General features: G+C 49.5%; 1 protein-coding gene across 1 annotated transcript in view; it reads left to right on the top strand.

The window, feature by feature from the left end:
* The window catches only part of LOC142579247 (proton channel OtopLc-like), a 35355-nt gene extending 25806 nt beyond the window's left edge, over positions 1-9549 (top strand). The window contains exons 4-7 of the mRNA XM_075689267.1: positions 1070-1268; positions 2273-2427; positions 3369-3585; positions 6993-9549. Coding sequence (XP_075545382.1) covers positions 1070-1268; positions 2273-2427; positions 3369-3585; positions 6993-7948 — 1527 coding nt within the window. The 3' untranslated portion in view covers positions 7949-9549. The remainder of the gene's footprint in view (positions 1-1069; positions 1269-2272; positions 2428-3368; positions 3586-6992) is intronic.
* Positions 9550-25962: the final 16413 nt, after the last annotated feature.

Below are 25962 nucleotides of genomic sequence, written 5' to 3'. Positions count from 1 at the left end.
CGATTGGTGCTTCATGATCGGATTGTGGCTTTGGCTCGTAAAACCCCATAATTTGAAAAAAAAAATGTAAATGAATGTGGTCGCATTCAAGTGTAAGTCCGCTAATTGAATAAGCAGCGACGATTAATCAGCGAGTGTCAGCAATACATCTAAAAATTTTCCAAGCAGGCTCAACTCAAGTTGACATCTACGGCATTACGTAGATGTCGCCACGTATGTGGTGTACTTGTGATACCCACTGACTCAAGTTGCTGTCAAAGAGGTTCGTTGAAAAGCGACCCATACCCAGTGGCACACACCCAAGGCTCCAGTGGCATTTATTTTGAGAGTGCATGCACTATCTTGGGTATCGGCCCACGAAAGGGTCAAGATACACGACAAAAACTGAGTTGACTCGGAAATGGAGTGAGTGAGTGAGTGAGTGAGTGAGTGAGTGAGTGAGTGAGTGAGTGAGTGAGTGAGTGAGTGAGCGAGCGAGCGAGCGAGTGAGTGAGTGAGTGAGTGAGTGAGTGAGTGAGTGAGTGAGTGAGTGAGTGAGTGAGTGAGTGAGTGAGTGAGTGAGTGAGTGAGTGAGTGAGTGAGTGAGTGAGTAATTGTGTCTAGTAATTGTGTTGTTCTGCGGCTGAGGCGCATTCTTCAGGGGAGTCTTTCTCCTTGTGTCTTCCCCGGAGGTCTTCACCCTCTATCGTCCTCTATCGCAATGTTCGGCTGCCCTCAGTCCAGGGCTTCACTGGCTTCTGCTGTCCGTCGTGCACGCCGCACTAGACCGATAGCTGGTCTAGTGCGGCAGCGGTCTTCGCAGCGGTCGCTGGACAGCAGTTCCTCCCATTGCTCCACTTGCATGTGATAGGATTGGGACTACGTCAGTTTGCTGACATGCCCGTGTTATGTGACTTGGAGAAGAAAACTTCGCAATAAGATGGCAAATACCCTCGAAAGCCTTGTAGTGGTGCGTCTCAAAGTGCACTGTACTTGAACCGTAAGGCTGCCAAATGAATGTAGCTCATGTTACGACACGCATGGCGTGATGAGCAGGTAGAGAGCTTTAGAATGATGGTGCGTGTCGCAGGGCTACCTGTACGCGTACCTGCTGGGCGGGTCCGTGGTATGCCTCCTGGGCGTCTACGTGAGCACCATGGTGGACCGGTGTCCAGCGCTGACCGGCCAGCCGTCACGTCATGGGGCCGACCCTGAAGCAGCGCTGCGTCGTGGTCGTGTCATGACGGCCTGCTCAGACGTCAGCATTTACCTCCGAATAGGAGTCATCGGTAAGTGATGGCCACTGATATTTTTTTGCAGAAAGGAGAGCTAACGAGGAGCAAGGCACGAAGGAACAGTTCCAGAGGCACTGAAGTTCCAGAGGGCGTAGAAGCAAACAATGTCTAATTTGCTTGATATGATCTTTATCAACACAAGCGTCTTAAGCACTAAAGGCATGTGCGAAAGTTTTTTACAGGAATATTGGCGTCTCGTTTCTTCGCAAATGATTCCCGTGGAGACGACCACCCGGTCCGTGTGCGTCATAGATGAAGTCGGCGAGGTCGGACCAGAAGACGGAGATTCATTTTTTTTTATTGCAGGTAGAGGTTGCCTTCCTCTGGATATGTTCTAAAGATGCACTCTCGCAATGTCATGTCAGACGTCCCGTTTTGTCGTGGTTTGTTGGTCGCACGGTGTACGCGCCTTTTGTTTTAGTCGTTCCTTATTAGAAGAGCGCATTTCCCAAATGAATTTTAACGGTACGGTTTGCATCACTTATGAAAACAGGCTTCGCATTCGATGGGGGCGAAATGCGAAAACACCCGTGTACTTAGATTTAGGTGCACGTTAAAGAACCCCAGGTGGTCGAAATTTCCGGAGTCCTCCACTACGGCGTGCCTCATAATCAGAAAGTGGTTTTGGCACGTAAAACCCCATAATTTAATTTTTTTAGGCTTCGCAATACTGACCACACCTGTGGTAGGTCCTTGGTGGAGCTGTGACGACATTTCACGAAAGCTGGATATGGCCGCGCGCGGCTGGGAAATGCATTTTGGTAGAACTCGTAAGTTTAAGCATTTCACACCAGATTGAAATGTTCACGCAATAACTGCTGGAGTATTTCGGTTAGATTTTGAAAGAAAGTTGCTGAGATACTTACAGCCTTACAACACTTTCTGCGTTAGAACAACGCCTTCTCGTTTTCCGTTCACTTTCTAGCGCCGAAAGCGTAACAGCAAGCGGCGTTAGCGCAGATGGAGTTTACCGCGGCTCACTCCTCGGCCTCTTGCAGTGTTCGGCCTGGGGACTCTGCTGTCGTGCGGCCTCGAGATCGCCACCATATTCACGCTGACCAAGCCGTGCACCGACCCTGTGAACTTGGCCATGCCTGTGCTCCACGCGCTGTTCACCTTCCTGCAGATGCACTTCGTCTTCATGAACGCACAGGTCTGCGGCTCTACCACTTCTAACGATGAAAGAACCCTCATTCACAAAGCTATTCATTCACAAGAGCTAACCATCACGCCTGTTCTTAGGAACCACTGTAGCGCGCGTGGAAACTTTTCTGAATACAGAGATAGATAGATTTTCATTATAGCTGGTGGCAGTGAAGCTGCGGTGGAAAACTCTGCCACGGCCGCTACGTGAAAATATTTCATCGAGCGGCTTAGAAATTACAGCCCAGTTAGGTAACGACGCGGACGAGTGTTTAAGATGACCCTAAGCGACCGCCTTCTCACAACTGGTCTTTATTGAGAAAATAATGTAAAAAGATATATAGCCCACATGTGGTGCATGCGGAACTGCAGAAAAGAAGAAAACAAAGAAGAAAATTGCGGAAATCATATAAAATGCCTCTCCAGATAGTCGATCTCTTTTTGGAGACACGCTTGTCATATCAACACAAAATGGCGGCGCCACCACTTTCGGATTCCCGAAGCTGCTCCCTGTATCTTCAAAATCTGTGACAGTAAATGGTACATGCTATAGTTCAGTACGTTTCCAAATAACTAAATGGCATTCGAAAATATATGGCAATTCGACCTGAGGGCTTGGTTTGGCTGCCACAAAAATCGCTTAGAAAGTGAAATATCACGCACGCACTGACGTGATCCCATCGCCGCCCGCATTTTCGTGCGAGAACATCGATCGAAAAACGAAATTTCGGCCTTCGTTTGTGATTTGATCCCCTATGTACAGCTCAGCCTCTCCTCTTCCTCCGAACTAACGCTGAGAGAGTTCCAAAATACTAATGCATGCCAGCAAAGCACCATTTCGTGCTTTCCGTTATGTTCTCATTCGTCACAACAAGGCGATTTACAAGTGTCTAAGAGCTACTAGTAATGTGTCCCTGAGTAGTTGACGCTTCGTGTGTTTTGCGTGCGCAGACCGTGGCCCGATCACTGGGCTGCTTGCGCCACCTGGTGCTGGTCCACCTCGTGGTCACCAATATCGCCGTCTGGCTCAAGTTGCTGCTCTGGGAGACGGCCAGCGAGTGGCTCCGACAGGGCCACGTTGTCCAGGATGGGCAGATCATCGGGCCGCCCAAGGGATTCAACTTCACCACGCACGTCATAGACGACCAAGGCGACCACAAAGTGTTCTGTACGTCCACCGATATTGGAGCGCCTTCATTTTTTGCCCACCGGCACTAAATTCCAGAGGTCATAGTCGCGTCTCCGAACGTATAGTACAATAAAAAATAGAAAAGAAAAGAAGTTACTAGCGCTAACAAGACTAACGAAAAAGAACGTGGGATAGGGCAGAGCGCTAGCGCTCTGTCCTGTACCACTTTTTTTTTTCGTTAGTCTTGTTAGTGCTAGTAACCATGTCACAGCTGGCGGACTACTTGGCGCGGTAGCACATCTGCAGAAGCTCCGCCCCCGTAGCTTTCCCTTCATTGCCATAGGAAGTTGTCCGCGAGTACAGAGCAAACAGTTGGCATTCTTTTTTTTTTTCGTCAGTCACTTGAAGCGTGGTGGAGTACGCTTGCATGCGCTGTTGGATCTGGAGGACAATCCCAATTGCTGTCCCCCGGATTTTGGACCTTGCCGTTGAGTGCGGGAGTTGGCCGAGGTTGAGGAGGACTTTGAGATGAAAACTGGAGGTTTATTTACATTATTTACAGTGAGAGTACAAAGAAATTAACAGTCATAACGTCGTTACGGGCCGGCAGCAACTCGGACGCTGCGGCCCGTGGCAAGAAGCTCGAAAGAGATGAATGAAGGAATGCTCCCTTGCGGCTCCCGGTCTCTAGCTTTTAACCCCTTCGGTGTCTCGAAGTCACGTCACGTTCGGCCAATCGGCGAGCTCGCTCAGGTTGCGTCATTTTCGGCCAATCGGTGAGCCCGCTCAGGTGGCGTCATTTTCGGCCAATGGTAGGCGCCCGTGCGAGTGCAAGTCACACCCGGCGCAGAGGGTTGCTCCATTGTCTCCACCTGTCCGAGGTATTACTTGTCTCCGGTATTGCCTTCCTGGTCTGCAACTGCCGTCACAAAGGTAGATGGGGTGGGGGTTGCTGCCAGGGCTTCACGGTTCATTACAGCCGTCATGCCTCGCGGCTGGCAAGCGCACAGCGGGGGCAGGCGGTTTGTTCTGGAGCGACCTTTCAGAACCGCAAAGCAGCTTTGCTCGGGACCCACGTGACCTGGAACCGTGCCAGGCTCTCGCTACACTTTCGGGAAGAGTCAAACAGTGAATTGCTCCACATGCGGCGCACGAGGTGGGGCACGCCAACTTGTTTGGACGTGCTGCTCCTCGGGAAGGTGGTAGATGTGCTTCTGCGTTCCTTAATTAGGTGTGGCGCGCTTCAATGGGGTCTGGTGGAATCGAAAGAGGCTCAGGAAAAGGTCCCGTATCTAACAGCGCCAAGCAGTCGCGGGAACGCGGGTGAAAAGGAAACTGTCGAGCGAATAAAAATAGGAGCTTGAGCGCATATGGCAGGCACAATGAACTCGTGATACTGACACGCATACTTCGTCATCTGTATCCAGTGGCCGAATTTCACGAGCTAACAACTGTTAATGGTTATTACTCAGCACAATATGCGCCTTCTTGTATCGGAAGTTTCTCGAATGTTCTCGATGATTCTATCTGTCGTCTACGTTGTCGCCGAGCCTCGTGTAATCGAATTCTGTACGCGACGGGAATACTGGTGTACATTCTAGAACCTACACGACCACCAGAAATTACGCTGGAAGGTTAGTTGAGCTGGTTGAGCTATGTATATATATAGCCGACACGCCCGATCCGCAGAATTAGATTTTCGACGATCGCCGACTTTGCTCACTGTTATTGTTGTGCTCGAGCGTTACTTGTTTTGCTGGGCACAAGTTCGCTCAATAAAGGGCTAAATTTATATCTCACAGCTATCCTACTACGCCGTTCTTCCCCGTCGCAACATGGCAATACATATACGGCGCCTTATGGATATCCTTGAAAAGTATACAACAGCCACTGTAATAATATCCCTGTGTTAACATATAGACCCGAAACTTGGAGAATAACAGTTATAAAAGGACTGCGCTCTTCCCTGTTCTTAGCGATTAGTTCTTTCATTTTTGCTGAATAACCACTTGTTTTTATATTTAATATTCGCCGCACCATTTAGCTTCTATAATACATTATATGGTGAAATTCGTTTACATAGCGGTCTCGATTCTACAACCCTTCAGATCTTCCTCTGCAATTATACATTTCGTGCCCTCTATTTGCGTTTTCTGCGTATAGAAATTGAAACGGATAGCGACTAAAGATTGTTCAACAATGAAAAATTCGCCAACGATTACGATACCCCCTAACAGGAAATCTGAGCGCAGCTGTATACGTGTTTTCATTCCGCGATATAGCGGCTGGCGCGGACAGTCTGTCTCGTGCGGCACGTTGCAAACGGAGTGATGTATGGCGCGACTGCCGCGCTAATCGGAAGATCGCGAGAGGTGGCGCTTGGGTGACACGTGGAGGCAATTCACAGCAGCCGCCGCAGACAGATCTCCGCGCATGCAGCGCTTTGTTTCCATACAGAAGACGCGCATTACTCTGGCGCCATCTCGTAGTCATCGTCGCCGCAAAGCCGTCTTGAGCGGCACTGCACTTTTCTTCTCACGCTTTCGTCATTCCCTCTTCCTCCGCTTTCCTCCCTGTCTTTGTGTATATTCCTGCTTCCTTCCTGCTCTCTTCGCGATCGCCGTCTTTCATCTGCCGCTGCGCTCCGCGTTCACTTTCATCATTCGCTGTGTTCGTTCGCTCGGTTACGAGGGAAAACGCCGACGCTCTCCGCACGAACGGGCGCCTAAAGCCCAGACCACACATACACCTGCGAACGCGCGCAAGCTCACGTCTACGGACGTTGCGCCTGCCGCGCCTAGCGAGGAATGGCGGTTTGCATTTACAAAGACGCGCGACAGCGCCCATTCACTGACATAGCCTCCTAGATAACTTGCAGGCTATGTCACAGGGCTCACTCACAGACGGCTTGGCGGATGTCACTTCGTACTTTGTTACAGTGTTTCAAAATGTTGCGAAATCTATAAACGTTATAGCTATATCTTTAGAGCTATTAGATCAGCACCGAAATGAAAGAAGCACTTTCTTGCATGATATAAATTACACTGAGAGTTGAATGTACCATGCCGTAGCTGCGTAGCCAGGCGCGCCAATGCAAGGCAGCGCAAGCGCGCGATAACATGGCGGTAACAGCGAGGAGCTGTTAACCGAGATCGCGCCGCGTATCGACACGTACGAGCCGCGCCGCGCCGTCTACGCGTGCGTGGGCGCGCTGACGCGAGCTTGCGCGCGTGCGCAAGCTTACATGTGGTCTGGGCTTAAGAGCTGCACTCTAAAATTCTGGCTAGTCGCCTTAAATTGGCAATTAGTAGAAGTCCAACGACCGTACGCAGCTCAACGCAGCAGTATTTTTCTTGCAAAATAAGTCAGTTGCCTAATTCCGCGAGCTGTCTTGTTGGACTGGACCACGCTCAGCAAGGTTTTGATGTGTCTCTCTCACCATGCAGTCACGTCGGACTGCCTGTGGCGGTCCATGGACAACCTGCCCATGGAACGTATGCTTACGCTGCAACGCTGCCTGCACAACACGACGGTGGGCGCCATCTGGCAGAAAGCATCGCCCTTCTTGACGCCCTTCATCGTCCAGTACAGCGTCGTGGCTGCCGTGGTCGTCTACAACATCTGGGACAACTATTCCTACTGCACCAGGGGCAAGAACTACTATGGCCGCCGGTACTCTCCCACTACCGACCGCATTGAAGCTGCCGTCACCTCCTCTACCGACCGTGTCGTGGACTGCCAGGGTTCCAGCAAGGGCCTCTTCCTGGGCCTGCTCGTTCTTGTGGCCGGCGTCATCGTTCTCATCCTTTTTTTCGTGCTGAGCAACGAGAACATGGAAATCGAGACGCTTTCCGCAGTCACCACTCTCCACTGCGCCGTCCAGGGTCTTTCGGCTATGGGAACGGCCATCGGACTCTGCACTGTCGGCGGCGCTTACCACAAGCGCGGCAGGACGACGCAGCTCAACTCAATCCTGCAGGGCATCGGCCTCCTCGCCCTTTACACTTACGGCGTTTTCGGTGTCGTCGCCGGCGCCTCGAGAATCTTCGAAGGGTCCGAGCACATGCTCCTCCTCGTGGACGGAGCCTTTATGGTGCTGTTTGCGAGCCTACAGTCGCTGTTCGTCCAGCGACTCGCCATGCGTTGCCTGCCTAAGAAGAACAACAAGTCCGGCTTGCAAGTCGTCACGTTTCTCATGTTCAGCAACCTGGTGCTCTGGCTCCTGGAGACGTTCACGAACCAGAACCACATATCCAGTCAGCAGCAGCTGGCCATGTACGGGGCCGTGTCGTGGGGCATCATTTCTAGGGTGGCCCTGCCGCTCGTCATCTTTTATAGGTTCCACTCATGTGTCTTTCTTCTGGAGGCGTGGCAGCTGCCCATCACATTGAGCAGAGAGTGACTTGCTTTGGTCGCGGCGATACTGACGGACAGTAACTGCTGCCCTCCTTTCACCGTGCAACCGCAGACCTGGCTCGACAAGCCCTGAGTGACATTATGCGGTTTTGAAAGGAACAGTGTTTTGAGTGAGGCAGTGATGACTGCCGCTATTCAAAGCAACCTGTAACTGTGACTGCCACAACGGAAGCTCTGCTGTCATCACCGACTTCCATTCACGTGTTACGTGCAAACGCTGAAAGAACTTGCGAAACTAGGGAATTTCAGTCCATCCGGTATTCCGGCAAGCGCCGCCGATTTGCCAGATGAGCAGGGGCATAAACGTGAGCGGCCAGATTGGCGGCGCCAGCTGGTGGTGCAAAGCTGAACCAACCAAAGACAGATCCAATTACTATATTCTTCTTAGCTGGAGTGTAAACTCTCGACAGCGGCGTTATTGCGAACACCATTACGCCGCTGCCGAAAATTTGCACCAACGGCGAAGCAGAATAAAGTAGGTTACTGCAATTCTAGCTCTGTGTTTGTCTGGTTGACCTTACAACACCAGGCGGCTGCATCGCTCCGGCCGCTCACGTTTACGCCCCCGCACATCCGGCAATCCGCCCAAACCACTCCCGTTTGCCGGACTAGCGGACACGCTGTCTCTACTGTGTGCACCTCTCTAAGTGTGAGAGAAAAAAAAAATGTGGCGGCTTAAACCTTCGATGCCCACATAATCAACATGCAAAAATAGGCTCTTTGGCCGCTTATATGCCCCACATCAGCTTTAAGAATGGCTGTGAAATGTGAAGGCTATCGTTGATTGTTAAGTCTACATGATGGTCAGTTTCTGTGATGAAACTTTCGTAATGCGTGATTATAAGCCTTAAGAAAGCTTGTATTGTGCTAGCTCCACCATACGTGCTTTCATCCAAACCCAGGGCGATGAAGAATTGTAGTTTTGGTCCCAGTAGTAAGAATGTTAGAAGTACGACTAAAGATGAGCGCCAAAGTTCAGTTGCGCATACCTAAACGACACAAAGCTGCCACTTCACGTGGTGCCTTTTGATCAGTATAAAGCACAGAGTGCCCCATCATCACAAGATTTCGCATCGTGCTTTATGAGCTTTTCCATTTGTGCCTTGTCATCAGAATGAACATTATTTTTTGGCGTCCCCGACAATGTTGTGAAGCTGTTAAGTTTTGCTTTTATGCACTGCCACACCATCATTACAAGTAGAGCTTAGCCTTGCTGTGAGCGTATGCGCTGCCCACAGTACACTATGTCATGTCTATAGTACACCTAATGTCACGTGTCCTCGATCGTACTGCTTCAGTGTTGAAATGTGCACAGTAGTACAACTTTCCATGCATGAAAAAAGTAATATGAAATACTGAGAGTACCACTTTCATTTCATACTAATAACATAGAATTGACCACAGTTATTAAAATTAAAGCAGTGCTGCCTCATTCCGTGACATCACAGACAGCAGACTTATGGAAGACTAATAAATACTAGAATATTCTTATCAGCGCACTTTTACAAACAGCATAAATGCCACTTTGCATTTTCTGTCATTGCATGTACCGACACATTCAGAACTAAAAACTTATGACGACTTCAATGTGGGCTTCGAAGATGTCTTCCCACTAAACTGTGTGGTCACAGCTTCGTTTCTTCCGCCAAACGATCGACCACCACAGGTTCGAGCACGCCGAACCCCATATGGTGTCGCGCGTCCTCGCCCGCTCCGTACAGTGGCAACTGTGTTAGCAACTGCACTGAGGAAAACATTTCGGTAATTCGGCGGTGTTTTCCATCGGCTTCGCGTTACTCAATGGTACACTGATCGCTCCTCGCCCGGTTCGCTCCACAGCCCGGCAGGCCCTGGAGGACATCCGTTATAAAGAAATGACGAATATAAAGAAGGAAGTTTGGCTCCCCCTTCAACTTCGTTACATCGTAGTCTCATTGCTACGAAAGCGGGCATCCCCACTGACAAGTTGCTGGCGTCAATGCAACTTCCTAGTTTCGTTTTAAAGTGTATACACTTTTCACTAGGACGCTGCCATCTTGGGGTAAGTTATATCTTGCGGAAGGTACTAGCGAAACAGAAACTCCGGCTGCGTCTAGCATCGAGCGTCGACTTTTCCCATGAAGAACACGACGCTTCTTCAATGGGCTCGGGCCCCATCTGGCGCCTGGTTGGGCTCGGCTGCAATGGTGGGCTGCAGCGGTGCTGGGCTGTGCGAGAAATGCCATTCACCGCGCGCCTCAATATGGTTTTGTCAAGAGTGTTAACCTTCATATGGCTGCCTCTAGCGGGATCTGTGTCGATCGCGAATACGGCATAGTTTAGTAAATTTCCGCAAAGAAGCGATTCTGTGTTTGCTCAGCATTAAAGTAGAGAGAGAGAGAGAGAGAAATAAAATTGCGGAAGAAACTCCCCACTGGGAAATTATCATATAATGGGTAGCATTCTTTGTAATTATTACTTATGAAGCTTATGCTCTACCCTTGAAACCTATAGACTGTCGTATTTTAGGAGATAAACAACTCCAAAGAATATCACGCCCACTATGGCGGTCTACCCTGTAAACTCATTCTTACCCCCAATCTTGTGTTTGGTAAATGAAATAATTGTTGTTGCGGTGCTTTTTTTCTCTCATAATTTGCCCGGTGACGCGCTAGCTTGCGTTCCAACGCATGCTCTTAAGAAGTTTCTCCATGTTGTAGCAGAGGTAAATTCTCTGGTTGCTTGCATTTTCTGTACGCACCTTGGCTTTGACCTTGCCCGCGAAAGCTTTCGCCTGCGTTCTGACTGCGCCTCAGCAAGGCCAAATCGAAACTCGCCAAGCGTCTCAACGCGCTCGCCCTCCTACGAGAAATTCATAAGGGCGTTCTATGCAGCTTGCCAAGGCATGCATTCGGGGCGTAATAATTCGCTGGCTGTCGCGCGCGTCTGACGCTGGAATCATGAGCTCTCTTCGAGCGGCGGTTATTCTACCACAGCTTCTATATACACGACGTGTTGTTAACAACACCGTGTTTCTGCACGGGGACGTACAGTCGCCCAAATCTTTAACTGGTGTGCGGGAGCGGCGACTTTTCCGGGCGTTTTCCGGGCGTCAGCGCCGTATGACGCGGCGAGGCTGGAAACAGCCTAGTAGACGATGGGCCCAGCTGAGCGCGCTTTGTCCGCATGCGCTTAGCCTCAGACTGTTTCCAGCCTCGCCCCGTCAAACGGCGCTGACGCACGGAAAAGTCGCCGCTCCCGCACACCAGTTAAAGATTTGGGCGACTGTACGTGTGGGACTCTTTAGGGTCGAAGAGTTCCGGGACACAATTGTCGTAGCCTTAATTAGGATCTACCCGCCGTGGTTGCTCAGTGGCTATGGTGTTGGGCTGCTGAGCACGAGGTCGCGGGATCGAATCCCGGCCACGGCGGCCGCATTTCGATGGGGGCGAAATGCGAAAACACCCGTGTGCTTAGATTTAGGTGCACGTTAAAGAACCCCAGGTGGTCGAAATTTCCGGAGTCCTCCACTACGGCGTGCCTCATAATCAGAAAGTGGTTTTGGCACGTAAAACCCCAAATATTATTATTATTATTATTAATTAGGATCTGATCAGATCAACCACGTGTGGGCAGTGACTTTGACGGTGTCTCATCATATACCCACAAGACCATCAGGTTAGGCTTATAGCTACACTGGCTTCTGCATGGTGTGGACGACGAAGATGTCCGGACAGCGTTAGCGGCTTTCGGCAAGGTCACCGAGATTACCCGCGAACGTTGGCGAGTGCAAGGTGTGAGTGAAGAAGGGTCCACAACACGTTCAGTGCTCCTTATATGCTCAAGCCTGGCATGAAGGTGGATGACCTACCTCATCAAATAAGGTTAGGCGGTGTTGCGTTTCGCCTGCGACACGTGGTTTTGCCGGCGCGACGGCGGCGGGGCGGCGGACATTTTGGCCCGATCGTCGTCACCGCAACACTCATCGCCAGGTGTTTCCAGGCGCGTCTGCGGCGATGCGACCGCCTAGGGATTTCGTTCCAGTCATTGTGCCCGAAACAGGCGAGGCCAAAGCAGGGATCTCCTTCCAATTATTGGGCCCGAAACAGGCGATGCCAAAGCAGGGATCTCGTTCCAGTCATTGTGCCCGAAACAGGCGATGCCAAAGCAGGGACCATCTTCTCGTTACAGTCTTTGTGTCCGACCGGCAGCGCCACGACAGTGTGCTGCGCAGCGCCACGACAGTATGCTGCGCAGCGCCACGACAGTGTGCTGCGCAGCGCCACGACCAGGTGCTACGAGATCGTGCGCAGCGCCACGACATGGTGCTACGGCATCGCTACGACAGTGTGCGTCACCATTAGCCCATTGTACATTCACGTGCTCGTCTTTTGAGGGGTTCCTTCTTGCCCTCAACTGCGAGAGTATAAAAACAGCTGCCCCCGGACGCCAGAGGAGGGCTCCGATTTCTTCCGTTGAGTGAAGTGCTCTCCCGTCTCTCTACTTCGGTCAAACCTGACCACCAACTCTTTGCGATGTTAAAATAAACAAGTTGTTTCGTTGTTACCTGTCGACTCATGCTTTGCCGGGACCTTCGGATGCTTGCAGTTGTACCCCAGGCCGCCAGGCCAACGCTACCCTTGGGGCTTGCGACCCAGGTACAACCACGGGCGTCAGCGCCGAGTTCCCAACAGATCGTACCAGCAGTCGGATCCAAACATCTGGTTGCCAGCGGTGAGATCGCCTACGACTTCAAACAACGGTCTGCCAGCGGCGAGATCGCGACAACGGAGGCCAGCAGCAAAGAGATGCAGTTGACAGTATGCTGAGCAGCTCAACGACGATCCGGGAGCAGTGCAACGAGCCCTGTGTGACGACTGGTTGCCTGCAGCGGAACGACTGCGCGGAATTCCTGCCTGCGAGGTTTGGTGAGTGCGGGACTTTCTTCTTCTGAGCTTTGCCAGGCTTTTTGTTAGTGTCAGAAACAGAGCTGGTAATTGTGGTTGTCGTTGCTGCCGGGTTAGTTTGCGGCAAGACAATAGTAAGCAGTAGAGAAAGCAGCATTCAGAGCAGCCATGGATTTGAAGTCGTTGCGCAAACCGAAATTGTTGGAGCTTGCAAGAGAGTTGGGTCTGGATGTCTCAGACAAACTAAGAAAACCGGAACTGATAACGGCTATTCTTGAGTTAGAGGCTGAGGATGACGAGCTGTCGGAATGCCTTGAGACTATTGAGGAGAGGTCAAAAAGACAGGAGCGCGAACTTAAAGAGCAGAAAGAAAAAGAAGAGCGCGAACACGCTTTGGAAATGAAGCGTCTCGAGGTAGAGATGGAACGCGCTCGTAATGGAAGTCAGGCACACGGTGCAGGAGAACGCGTATTGTTCAAAATGACTGACCTGATGCGGCCGTTTAAGCTTGGAGAGGACATTGGTTTGTTCCTGGTTAACTTTGAGCGAACGTGCGAGAAGCAGGGGTTCTCTCGGGAAACGTGGCCACAGCGCTTGCTCACTTTGTTACCCGGCGAGGCGGCCGACGTAGTCGCTCGCTTGGATAGAGAGGAAGCAGAGGATTTCGACAAAGTAAAATCGAGTCTGCTAAAAAAGTACCGGCTGTCTGCGGAAGCGTTCCGTCGGAAGTTTCGGGAAAATAAGAAAGGCAAAAGTGAGTCATATACAGAGTTTGCGTATAGGCTTATGTCGAACATGCAGGAGTGGCTCAAAGAAGAGAAAGCGTTTGGTGACCACGATAAAGTTCTGCAGTGTTTCGGGCTAGAACAGTTTTATAGTCGGTTACCGGAGAACGTGCGATACTGGGTCTTGGATAGGCCAGACGTGAGTACGGTGGCTAGAGCCGCTGAGCTAGCCGAGGAGTTTGTGACGCGTCGAGCTCGCGGAGCTAAGGACGGTCAAAAGGGTGAATTTGGCTCGAAGTTTGAGAGGCCGAAGTTCACACCCATGAGAGCAAAGGGGAACACGCGTAGTGCGGATGCGAGTGGAAGCAGTGCGACCGAACCTAGGGAGACGGCGGCAGCCGAAGCCGAACGCAGAAAGCGGTTCGAGATGAGGCGAGCGGGCGTTTGTTATACGTGCCAGAAGCCGGGTCACTTTTCGGCGCAGTGTCCGGAAACAACACCAAAAGTTGTGTTTTTTTCAATAGGCAGCACTGACGAGAACATGAAGCTTCTCGAGCCTTACATGCGAGACCTCCTCGTAAACGGGAAAGAGTGCCGAGTGCTTCGCGATTCCGCAGCTACGATGGATGTAGTTCACCCGTCTTACGTAGAACCCCATATGTTCACGGGCGAGTGCGCATGGATCAAGCAAGCCGTGGAAGCTCATAGCGTGTGTCTGCCGGTAGCAAAAGTGCTTATTGAAGGACCTTTCGGAGCGCTTGAGACGGAGGCGGCAGTGTCATCTATGCTGCCACCCCAGTACCCGTACCTATTTTCAAACAGGTCCGATCACCTCCTGCGCGAGAAGGGGCTTTTGTTTGGTGAAGCTAGTGTTCAGGCCTTAACCAGATCGAAGGTTCGGGAGCTCGCTGCAAAGGCGGTAGTTGCGGGGCCGACGTTATCAAACAACGAAAAAGGGTCAGAGGCGCAGCAAGCTGATATTCAGAGCACGCCCGAACAGAATAGACTTGAGTCTGTAACGTTAAAGGCGCCAGATACTGGAGAGGAAATGCCCGACACGGGAAAGTTAGAAGAGCTATCTACTGATTTGCTCATCGCGCCTACGTCAGACGGACTTGATAGGTTGCTAAAAGTCAGCCGGTCGGCTTTGATAGCCGAGCAAAAAAAGGATGGCAGCCTGGAAAACGTGCGCTGCAATGTCAAAGAAGGTATCGCCAGGAAAACTGCTCGTTTTGTGGAAAGGGGTGGAGTCCTGTACCGGAAGTATCTAGACCGCAGAGGAGTGGAGTTCGATCAGCTGGTCGTGCCTCAATGCTATCGTCAGGATCTGTTGCGCTTGTCACATGGGGGTTCGTGGTCCGGACACCTAGGAGTTAAGAAAACTAAGGACCGTCTCTTGCAAGAGTACTATTGGCCAGGGTGTTTTCGGGACGCAGACCATTTCGTGAGGACATGTGACACTTGTCAGCGGGTGGGCAAACCAGGGGACAAATCAAGGGCGCCGTTGAAATTGGTACCTATCATAACGGAGCCTTTTAGACGGCTCGTTATTGATACAGTGGGACCTCTGCCGGTAACAGCCACGGGGTACAGACACATTTTGACTGTGATCTGCCCAGCGACAAAGTTCCCTGAAGCAGTGCCGCTTAAAGAACTCAGCTCAGTTGAGATAGTTAATGCACTACTGTCCATATTTGCGCGAGTTGGTTTTCCTGCAGAAATTCAATCAGATCAGGGCACAGTGTTTACTAGCGCTTTGACGACAACTTTTCTCGAAAGGTGTGGGGTAAAGCTGCTACACAGCTCAGTGTACCACCCACAGTCGAATTCCGTTGAGAAGCTCCACTCCGTCATGAAGCGCGTGTTGAGAGCCTTGTGTTTTGAACATCAAACTGACTGGGAGCTGTGTCTGCCTGGGGTGATGTTTGCTTTAAGGACCGCGCCGCATGCGGCTACGGGGTTTTCGCCAGCTGAACTGGTGTACGGTCGCTCGCTTCGATCTCCGCTTCGCATGCTTCGAGAATCATGGGAAGGTAGGGGCGACGACCCAGTCGTGGTGGAGTACGTGCTTAAGCTCCTCGAACGCTTAAGAAGGGCACAGGAGTTGTCAGGTGAAGCAATGACAAAGGCCCAGCCGAGGGCCAAGGTTTATTATGATCGGACAGCCAGGGCCCGTCGTTTTGAGGTTGGCGATGAGGTCATGATATTGCGCACATCGCTAAACAACAAACTAGACGTGCAGTGGGAGGGCCCAGCGCGAATTGTTCAGAAACTGTCGGACGTTAACTACGTGGTAAGTCTGCCAGGAAAGCGGAAAGCACAGCAAGTTTACCACTGTAATCTGCTCAAACCTTATAGACAAAGGGAAGCAGTGGTGTGCATGATGGTAAACGTTCCTGAAGAGCTTCCGGTCGAGCTTCCGGGACTAGGCTCAGTGACGAACAGGGAAGACACCGGTCAAGTCATTAGTGACCTTATCAGTAAAGCACCGCTGTCGCCCGAGCAGAAAACCGAACTACACCAGCTATTACAAGAGTTTCAAGGTCTGTTCTCTGAGAGGCCTGGTAGGACTTCTGTACTTACTCATGATATAGAACTTACCTCCACAGAGCCAGTACGATCCAAGGCGTATCGGGTGTCACCCCGCCAGAGCGATATTATGGAGGCTGAGGTAAAGAAAATGCTACAGCTCGGTGTTATTGAGGCAGGTGAGAGTGATTATACCTCCCCTTTGATTTTAGTTGAGGTACCGGGCAAGGAACCTCGTCCTTGCGTCGACTACCGCAGGCTTAATTCCATCACTAAGGATCAAATTTATCCGATCCCTAACATCGAGGAGCGCCTTGAGAAAGTTAGTAGCGCTCAGTTTATTTCCACCCTAGATCTTGTCAGGGGTTATTGGCAGGTTCCACTTACAGAAGAGGCTAGTAGGTATGCGGCGTTCATTTCACCAATGGGAACATTCCGTCCTAAAGTGTTGAGTTTTGGTTTGAAGAACGCGCCATACTGTTTTTCAAGTCTCATGGATAAAGTGTTGCGGGGACAGCAAGAATTCGCTTTACCGTATCTAGACGACGTAGCGATATTCTCCGCATCCTGGTCTGAGCATATGACACACTTGCGGGCAGTGCTAACCCGCCTGCGCGAAGCAGGCTTGACAGTAAAGGCTCCTAAGTGCCAGTTAGCACAGGCCGAGGTTGTCTACCTCGGTCACGTGATTGGTCAGGGTCGTCGCCGCCCCTCTGAAATAAAAGTGGCCGCTGTGCGAGACTTTCCGCAACCGCGCACAAAGACCGATATTCGGTCGTTCTTAGGTGTCGCCGGCTACTATCAGAGGTACATCCCTAGGTACTCTGATATCGCGGCTCCCCTGACGGATGCTCTAAGAAAGACAGAGCCTCAAACAGTCGTCTGGGACGAGACAAAGGAAAGAGCTTTTAGCGCCCTAAAGAGTGCCCTAACAAGCCAGCCTGTGCTACGATCGCCAGACTATACAAAAGGGTTCATTGTTCAGTGCGATGCTAGTGAGCGAGGCATGGGCGTTGTACTGTGCCAACGGGAAAATGGAGAAGTAGAACACCCCGTCCTGTATGCTAGTCGTAAGCTGACCAGTCGTGAGCAGGCGTATAGCGCCACCGAGAAAGAGTGTGCATGTCTCGTGTGGGCCGTTCAGAAATTGTCATGCTATCTAGCCGGCTCGAGGTTTATCATTGAGACAGATCACTGCCCTCTCCAATGGCTGCAGACCATCTCTCCCAAAAATGGCCGCCTCCTGCGCTGGAGCCTCGCTTTACAACAATATTCCTTTGAGGTGCGTTACAAAAAGGGGAGTCTCAACGGTAACGCCGATGGCTTAAGTCGAAGCCCCTAACGTAGGAATCAGCCTCAAAATTGTTTGTTACTGATGTTTTTCTTCCTGAGGCAGGATTTTTTTTAACATATTGCTTTTGTTTAGTGTTTCAAAGTGATGATATGCTTTCTAGTGCAATTTTTCAATTTGTGGACGCGTTCTGAGTGATGCTAGACTACTGTAAGGAACTAGGCAGTGGTATAAAAAGGGGAAAGAGCCTGGCAGGGCTTAGTGAGGGTTGTGCCGTGCTTGCTGACTGAGCGGTTGAGTTTTCAGCGTAGTTCTAACGCTTGCCGGGAACGAGAACAAAAATGTGAACTCTCCCGAAGTCACTTTGCAGTGTCCCGTGCGAACCTGAACGAGAGAACGAGGCCTTCTCTGTGCGCTGCGCTCAAGAAACGTCAAGGGACGCCCGACTTCGGTTATGAGCATCATCGAGCGACATCCCTCCGGACAGCGGATGCAGTCCCCTGTCCATCGGGATCTCCTTTCCCCGGCGGGGCGGTCTGTTGCGTTTCGCCTGCGACACGTGGTTTTGCCGGCGCGACGGCGGCGGGGCGGCGGACATTTTGGCCCGATCGTCGTCACCGCAACACTCATCGCCAGGTGTTTCCAGGCGCGTCTGCGGCGATGCGACCGCCTAGGGATTTCGTTCCAGTCATTGTGCCCGAAACAGGCGAGGCCAAAGCAGGGATCTCCTTCCAATTATTGGGCCCGAAACAGGCGATGCCAAAGCAGGGATCTCGTTCCAGTCATTGTGCCCGAAACAGGCGATGCCAAAGCAGGGACCATCTTCTCGTTACAGTCTTTGTGTCCGACCGGCAGCGCCACGACAGTGTGCTGCGCAGCGCCACGACAGTATGCTGCGCAGCGCCACGACAGTGTGCTGCGCAGCGCCACGACCAGGTGCTACGAGATCGTGCGCAGCGCCACGACATGGTGCTACGGCATCGCTACGACAGTGTGCGTCACCATTAGCCCATTGTACATTCACGTGCTCGTCTTTTGAGGGGTTCCTTCTTGCCCTCAACTGCGAGAGTATAAAAACAGCTGCCCCCGGACGCCAGAGGAGGGCTCCGATTTCTTCCGTTGAGTGAAGTGCTCTCCCGTCTCTCTACTTCGGTCAAACCTGACCACCAACTCTTTGCGATGTTAAAATAAACAAGTTGTTTCGTTGTTACCTGTCGACTCATGCTTTGCCGGGACCTTCGGATGCTTGCAGTTGTACCCCAGGCCGCCAGGCCAACGCTACCCTTGGGGCTTGCGACCCAGGTACAACCACGGGCGTCAGCGCCGAGTTCCCAACAGATCGTACCAGCAGTCGGATCCAAACAGCGGTGAACTGGCTCTCGTAGTTGCACGGGGCGCCCGATGCAGTGCTTGCGCTTCCGTGGCGCTGGTCATGTATGCCGTGATTGAAAAATACCACGTTGCTAACTGTGCAGACAGTACCGCATCATCACCTTTCACCGCCGAGCACGAATCGAGAGACAAGTCATATGCGAAAGGCAGGGAGGTTAACCAGGCTAAGCCCAGTAGGCTATCCTGCACTGGGAGAAGGGAGAAAGGGGATTGAAAGAGAAGGAAGAAAGAAGCTCACAGTTTGCACTGTTACACCACAAGCGTAGATTGCAGAGTCTCACAGGCGGTCATACAGGCTGGTGCATTTCAAGAACCGCACCAGTGCCTTTGTGGCCTTGCACATAACGGACGCACGAGACCACGTGCCCAAGATCTCCTCTGTGAATGGCTTGTCGTGTAAGGGCCCCAAAGCTATCCGAAGGGCACTCCTGTCATCTTCGTATGTGGGGCAGTCACACAGATGTTTGATCGTCTCTTCGACACCACATGTGCTGCAGTTGGGACTGTCCGTCATTCCAATTAGGAATGAGTAGGCGCTTGTGGAACTCGTACTCGCAGGTGGCACAGCAACGTTTCTTCCCGTCGGTTATAACCAGGTAAAAGTTGTAATTTCATATGCGGGTCCATGGCATATAGGTGCCGGTTCGTGAACTCCGGCGCGTTCCATTTCCTTAAAGTAATATGGGCAAGACCGCCGAAGTGCCGAGCTGCATAGGTTCTCGACAATGGTACCGAGGTGCTTTCCCATTCACCATGGGCCTTACGAGCAGTTTTGGCGGCACTTTCATTGCCAGTAATGTTGCAGTGTACCAGTAGCTCCTGAAATACAATGTCGCGGCCTCTGTCCACTGCTTGATGGTAGCGTAATCGTATCTCTGCTACCAATTGTTCATGTGGGCCGCAGCGCACTGCAGAGCTGATTAGAGCGATTGCAAGGCTGGCTTTCAGTCACAGAATAAAGCCCGGGTGACTTGCTGCACATATAGCACGTACTGCGCTACGGAGGGCGGAAAGTTCGGACCCTGTCGATGTTGTGACGTGGCTGATCTTGAACGTCTTGCAGATTGACATTGACGGAATGACTACCCCACCAGTAGAGCTGGTTAGAGTCGAATCGGGAATGGCTGATCTGATAACCGCCGCGCGTATAAGACGAGCGGCTGGCTGGTGTACTGTGAATCAGCATATTTGCTGCAATTCATAGGCGCAAAAAAGGTTGGTCTTGCTTCGAGAATCTCGAAAAGAAATGCCTGGCCCCCGCCCCCCTCGCCTCTTTTCATGTAATACCTCGCCCAACTTTTTTGTACGATCGGGTTGTGGTGCGGCTTCACCGGGTATCTTATAAAAGCAAAAACGTCCTTTTGTTGCTGCAGTTGTCGTAACCTGAAAAGCTGATGTTCAAAGCAAATCGACAGTCACTTAAGTGTCCTTATATCATTGTAATGTAAAAGCAAAACGAATTCTAATTGGTTATGTTCATGATATGTGACGGCAAATTAAAAAAAAAAGTTATGGGGTTTTAAATGCCAAGACCATGATCTGATTATGAGACACGCCATATTGGGGCGACTCCAGAAATTTGGACCACCTGGGGTTCTTTAAGGTGCACCTAAATATAAGTACACAGGTGTTTTCGCATTTCTCCCCCATCGAAATGCAGCCGCCGTGGCCGGGATTAAATCCCGCAACCTTGTGCTTAGCAGCCCAACGCCATAGCCACTAAGCCACCGCAGCGGGTGATGCCATAGCCACCTTGCTCCAACTTGTACTAATCTTAATCCACTTTAATCCTTCTTGCTCTAATTTTTACCAACCTTAATTCGCCTTAATCCACTTTAATTCACTGTCTTTCACTTTACTTCAGATTAAGTCGCCTTACTCTAACTTGTTCTAACTTCACTTTGTTGCAAATTACCCACAATTACTACTAATTAGCATAGTTATTCCATTTACTATCTTCTGTATTACTACTGATGTCATACAGGACGCCAATGATGTCACATTGATTCTGGGTACCACTTGTGGCGGACATCACGAGCTTTTCTGCCTCGTGGGACATATAATGCCTTCGCATTAATAATGCAAGCTTGCCAAGTGGTGGTGATGGGCGCAAGTTTCAGGCTGTGCAGACACAGGCTTGACGTCCTTAATCTCGGCCTCAGTTTATGAGTTCATTTGCACATTTACGAGCAGGTGCTTGGTCACATTATGTTCACTGCCACTGACATTCTTTTTTTTTTTAATGCAAAAGCATCATATGTCTTGTGCTGCTGGTCTGAGCTGAGCAACGCAGACTCCTAGCGCGCGCGGAGGCTGTCGCTGATTGAGGCTGCATCACCGTTATCCTGTACTACAGCCGTACGTTCCCATAGGATATGCTCCAGGGTGGCTCTAGTGTCGCAATGTCTGCACTTGTCCGTCATCTGGGTGTATTTGGTGTATGATAGCTGGACTCGGATAGGATCTGCTCTGTAACTGCTGCCATTCGACAGACTGACTTTTGCTTAATTTTGGGTGCGGCGGCAGGAATGTACGCCTCTGCAATCTATGGTGCTAGGTAATTTCATGAAATCTGGTCATTCGATCTTCCCACTCCAACTCGTCGGTAGTCGGTGAGGCGGGGCTAACCGAGGCTCGGTCCGTAAGCTCTCGAGCCATGTGGTGCGCCGCCTCATTGCTATCGTCTGGTACTGTGTGAGCGAGTGTCCATATGAGATCGACACTTTTGTCGCGGTTATTAGCTCATTTTAGGAGTCGTAGTGCCTCTGGGGAGATTCGACCGTTGGCGAAGTTTCGTATGGCCGTCTGGGAATCACTGGTGATTATGCCTGCTTGTGTTTGTGCTATGGCTAGCAAGATAGCTATTTCCTCTGCGGTTTCTGCATGTAGCGTGTTGACTGTAACGCTCACCGTGCATTTTTCCTTATAATTTATCACCACTGCTGTGTAGGTGCGCTTGTGTCTGTATCTAGCTGCGTCTACAAATGTGGTGTCCTGGCTGTTACCAAATTTCTTCTTTATATTGCGTGCTCTGCTTTCCCGTCTACCCTGATGGCGGGTAGTACGCATATTCTTTGGTATTGGAGGGATGGTTATCACGTCTCTGATGTGTCTGGGCATATCTACTTTGATGCCATGTTGGGTAAGATACCTTATACCTAAGCGATCCAATATTTGCCTAACTGTTTTAGTTTTAGACAAGCGTTCGTATGGTGCTATTCGTTGTGCCTCGATTAGCTCATCCAGTGTATTGTGGAGACCTAGCTGCAGTAGTCTATCGTTGCTAGTGGTGATGGAGAGTCCAATTGCTTGCTTGTAGATTTTTCTGATTAAGCAGTCTAATTTGTATTTTTCTGACGTGTACCATCGTAGGTACAATGCCACATATACTATTCTACTTATTACGAATGCTTGGACTAGTTTAATGTTTGTTGGCTATTCCTTTAAGTAGCCACATGATTTGAGATGTTATATTGTCTAATTTGCGTATGGTCTCTCCATTGTAGCCGTTACTTTCAATGATGAGGCCCAATACTCTGATCTTGTCAACCTTGGGTATTACCATCTCCTATAGTTAGGTGAATTTGCGGATTTTTTCGTTCCTCGTAGTTGCGTGGTTTTCGGCCACGTTGTGATGGTACATAAATGAGGAGCTCAGATTTCTCTGCCGAACACGTCAGTCCAGTTCCTGCTAGGTATTGTTCAACTGCTTCTATTGCACATTGTAATGTATTTTCAACCTGTCCATCGTTGCCATCGCTCATCCAGAGGGTGATATCGTCAACGTAGATGATGTGATTGTGGCCATCGATTTCCTGTAGCTTTGCTGGTAATCTGATAAGGGCCTGGTTAAACAGCATCGGTGATATTACTGAACCTTGGGGCGTACCTACGCTTCCGATCTGTAGTTCTTTGGAGTTAAGGTCTCCTATCTTAATGTGTGCCTTTCTGTTAGTAAGGAAGTCTCGTATATAACTGTATACTTGCTGGCCTAGGCCTAGCTCATTTATTCTGTTTAGCATTGTTTCGTGGGTGACACTGCCAAAAGCTTTCTTTAGGTCCAATCCTAGGCTAGCTTTGGTGTTGTGACTTGTGTTATCTTATAATTTGATGTTTAAGTTGGACCATTGCATCCTGTGTGTGCCATCCAGTGAGCCGAGGAAGCCGCCACGGGCCAACAACCCTTGGCCGAAACCTAGGCAGGGTCCAGGCCCACCCCACCAAACCGCAGGGCACTGAATAATGTTATTTGAATGAATGAATATGTCTTGTGAAGCAGAAAAGCCAGCATTGTCCGCAACAAGTGCCAGGAAAAATAATCAGCGTGGTTTAATGTGTATTAAAGTGAATTAAGGTGCATGAAGGGCAATTCCTGCATTTTTTTAACCATATTAAGATATTGGCATTGACAGTCCTGTCACCGGTAGGGTGGTTCAATTTGCTTAGAAATTCATCAAGAATTTTAAATAACCAATCAACGACATACCGAAATCGAAACAGGTAGCTGCTTCATGTGACGTCACAATGAGTTGATTACGTCAGATCCAACACTACCATAATGTAAACACGCAGAACGCCTGCTAAACGAGCAATACACGCAGCATTAACGGCAAAGAGGCGAAGCTGATGATCTCTCCTGACGAAACAGGAAGCTTTTAGATTTTCCTAACTAGACAGCGGCTATTTCAGCAACAGTGGCAGCATCACAAATTCAGGGTGTCCAGTAAAAAGTCACGAGTCGGGAATGCAATCAAATTCATTTTCAGGAAAACTAAATGACTTGCGGCCATATTGTTTGGCACAGATAATCAGAGTGCAAAAGAGAACGCACATTCAAAATTTTATAATGATCAGTGGGCATCGAAAAATCGCCAGAGTTGCCCTTTAAGGTAGAGTGACATGGATTAATGTAGATTAACATGAATTAGGACGAGTACAAATTAGAGCAAAGTGGATTCAGGTAGAGTTGCAATTGAAGGTGATGCTTCATGCATCACCTTCAATTCATGTCGTGCTTTTGCATTCATATCACGTAAGGATACTTGCATAACTGTCAATTTAAAAAAAAGTTTTCATGTTTTGCATAGGTGATGTGTACAAGCCAAGTACCTTTTCTGAGGGCTTCGTAAGCGACAAAAATAAAGGCAGAAATTTGTAACTGGTCAATGTTCAAAGGCCTGCTTCACTGAAGATCTTCAAGAAAGGTGCGTTAGTTTGAGCAACCTACAATAGCTCCGTTCTTTTCACAAGATTGCATTAAAGGAAGACGTTCAAGGTCATTTATTATGCACATGGCACACTTTGCAGCGAGCCCTTGTTTCTTAGATAAGTATTGGTGAAACCGTATCCAACCAAAAGGCCGGTAGCTTTCCTTCCATGTCACTAACAATGTTTAGTTTCTTTTTTTTTTTTGCGAGCGATGCAGGCCAGAAATGAAAATTCTAGTAAACAAATACAAAAAATGTCAGCATGAGATTGTTAAATATTGTCTTGCCGTCAACACAAATGCCCATTACCCATTATCCACAATCCATGATGTAGGCAGCCCGGGGCAACGAAACGCAACAATTGAAGGAAGGAGTCAGCAACAAGGAAGTGAAGAGGTACTTATTCTTTGTTCAAGGCTGCATATGTCTACAGTACTACACATTACTTTGATTTATTGTTTCCCCACATACCTTCATTTCTGTTATAATACCAAATGGTACTTGGCCTATCCCCCATAGCCTGTGCCATTTCTGATGGAAATTATCATCGTTAAGAGAAGGTTGGTAACAGAGCAGCTGAAAGTGGAGGTTAGTTGCAATGCAACGCTGGGAAACCAAGACATGTCCCTTCATTCACTCAACATCCAGTCATCATGCTAACACTCCCAGCATCAAAACTCATTACCTGATGCTCAAAATAGACATACTCGTCCTGTCAGAGAAGTGGAGTGTGGATCCATAGTTGCTTTCTAGCAAGTGTGTAAGTGAAAGCGTGCGAAGTGTGCTGGCATGGCAATTCGGAACAGTGGGACTTCCATGCGTCATGTAGCGGGGACGGTGAAGTTGTCGCCACCAGCCGATCCAAAGGCCAAACACATCCTCACAGATAGTGTGTGACAGATCTGTTGCATGCTTGAAATGTAGGGTAATGGACACTGCATTTGAAAAGTAAATTTCCTGCAAGTTTACTGTTGTTAATCTGGCCTGCTTCAAGAACTTGTCTGAATAAACCTGTTTCAAGCAAGTGCCCCTCTAGTATATGGCATCTTGTGCAGCCACAAAAGGCCAGTGCAGTACAAGATGGTGACAGAACAAGTTCTTTTTCATAGATAGGATGGCGACATGGAGGACAGAAATAAAAATAAAAGCTACGTGACAATCTTAAAGCCTAATCAAAGAAACATTATTTTAAATGTGGAATGATGGGAAAAGCACTTGGGACAGAATGGCAAGCGGTTCTTTCTACATGCTAGATTTCTTACAAAACCAGGTTCATGTTAAATTTAGGTGTACGTTTTGTACTTTGAACCCATAACGACATGGTGCGGATTAGGTTTGTGTTAATGCTGCCAAATAAAGGAACAGTGTGTTTGAGTGTTCATTGTGGTTATTTTCATTCAACCTGCAAGACGATATGGTCAATTTCGTTGGTCCCCCGAAGGTTGTAACAAAAGTAATGTTAAATATTGCCATAGTTCATAAACTTTTTTTCATACCGTACCTGCACTATTCTACCGCACCTTTTTTGTAACGTACAGTTATGTTACCACCCAAATATTTAAAAAAAATTACTTGGTACCAATTCTACCGCACACATCAAATAACGAAACCCGAGTCGACAAGCACCGTGTTGAAACAATTTTATGGGACATACAAAGGCACACAGACAAACACACAGCTGAATCTTAGCGGCTAGTCGCAAATAGAGTTCGATGACACCTCCTTATCGCTGTCTACCAACCCCAGAAACCCCAGAAAGTAATCTTCAATTTCATCTAACACATTTAAAATGGCATGCGCACAGCAAACTGCAGAATGTTGACCGCAAACCAAGGCAGAAAAAACAACGATGTCTGTTCGACGGAAGTGTGGCTAACTACCTAGCATGGAGCTTTTTTTTAATGGCAATCAGTTTCGTTTTTGATTTTGTGTAGAATTAGATTGTAACGCGTGTGCAAATTTCAAACCAC

The sequence above is a fragment of the Dermacentor variabilis genome, chromosome 4, assembly GCF_050947875.1.
Source record: "Dermacentor variabilis isolate Ectoservices chromosome 4, ASM5094787v1, whole genome shotgun sequence".
Lineage (NCBI taxonomy): Eukaryota > Metazoa > Arthropoda > Arachnida > Ixodida > Ixodidae > Dermacentor > Dermacentor variabilis.
The sequence above is the reverse complement of the archived record's forward strand: the minus strand, read 5'-3'. Positions and strand labels throughout refer to the sequence as shown.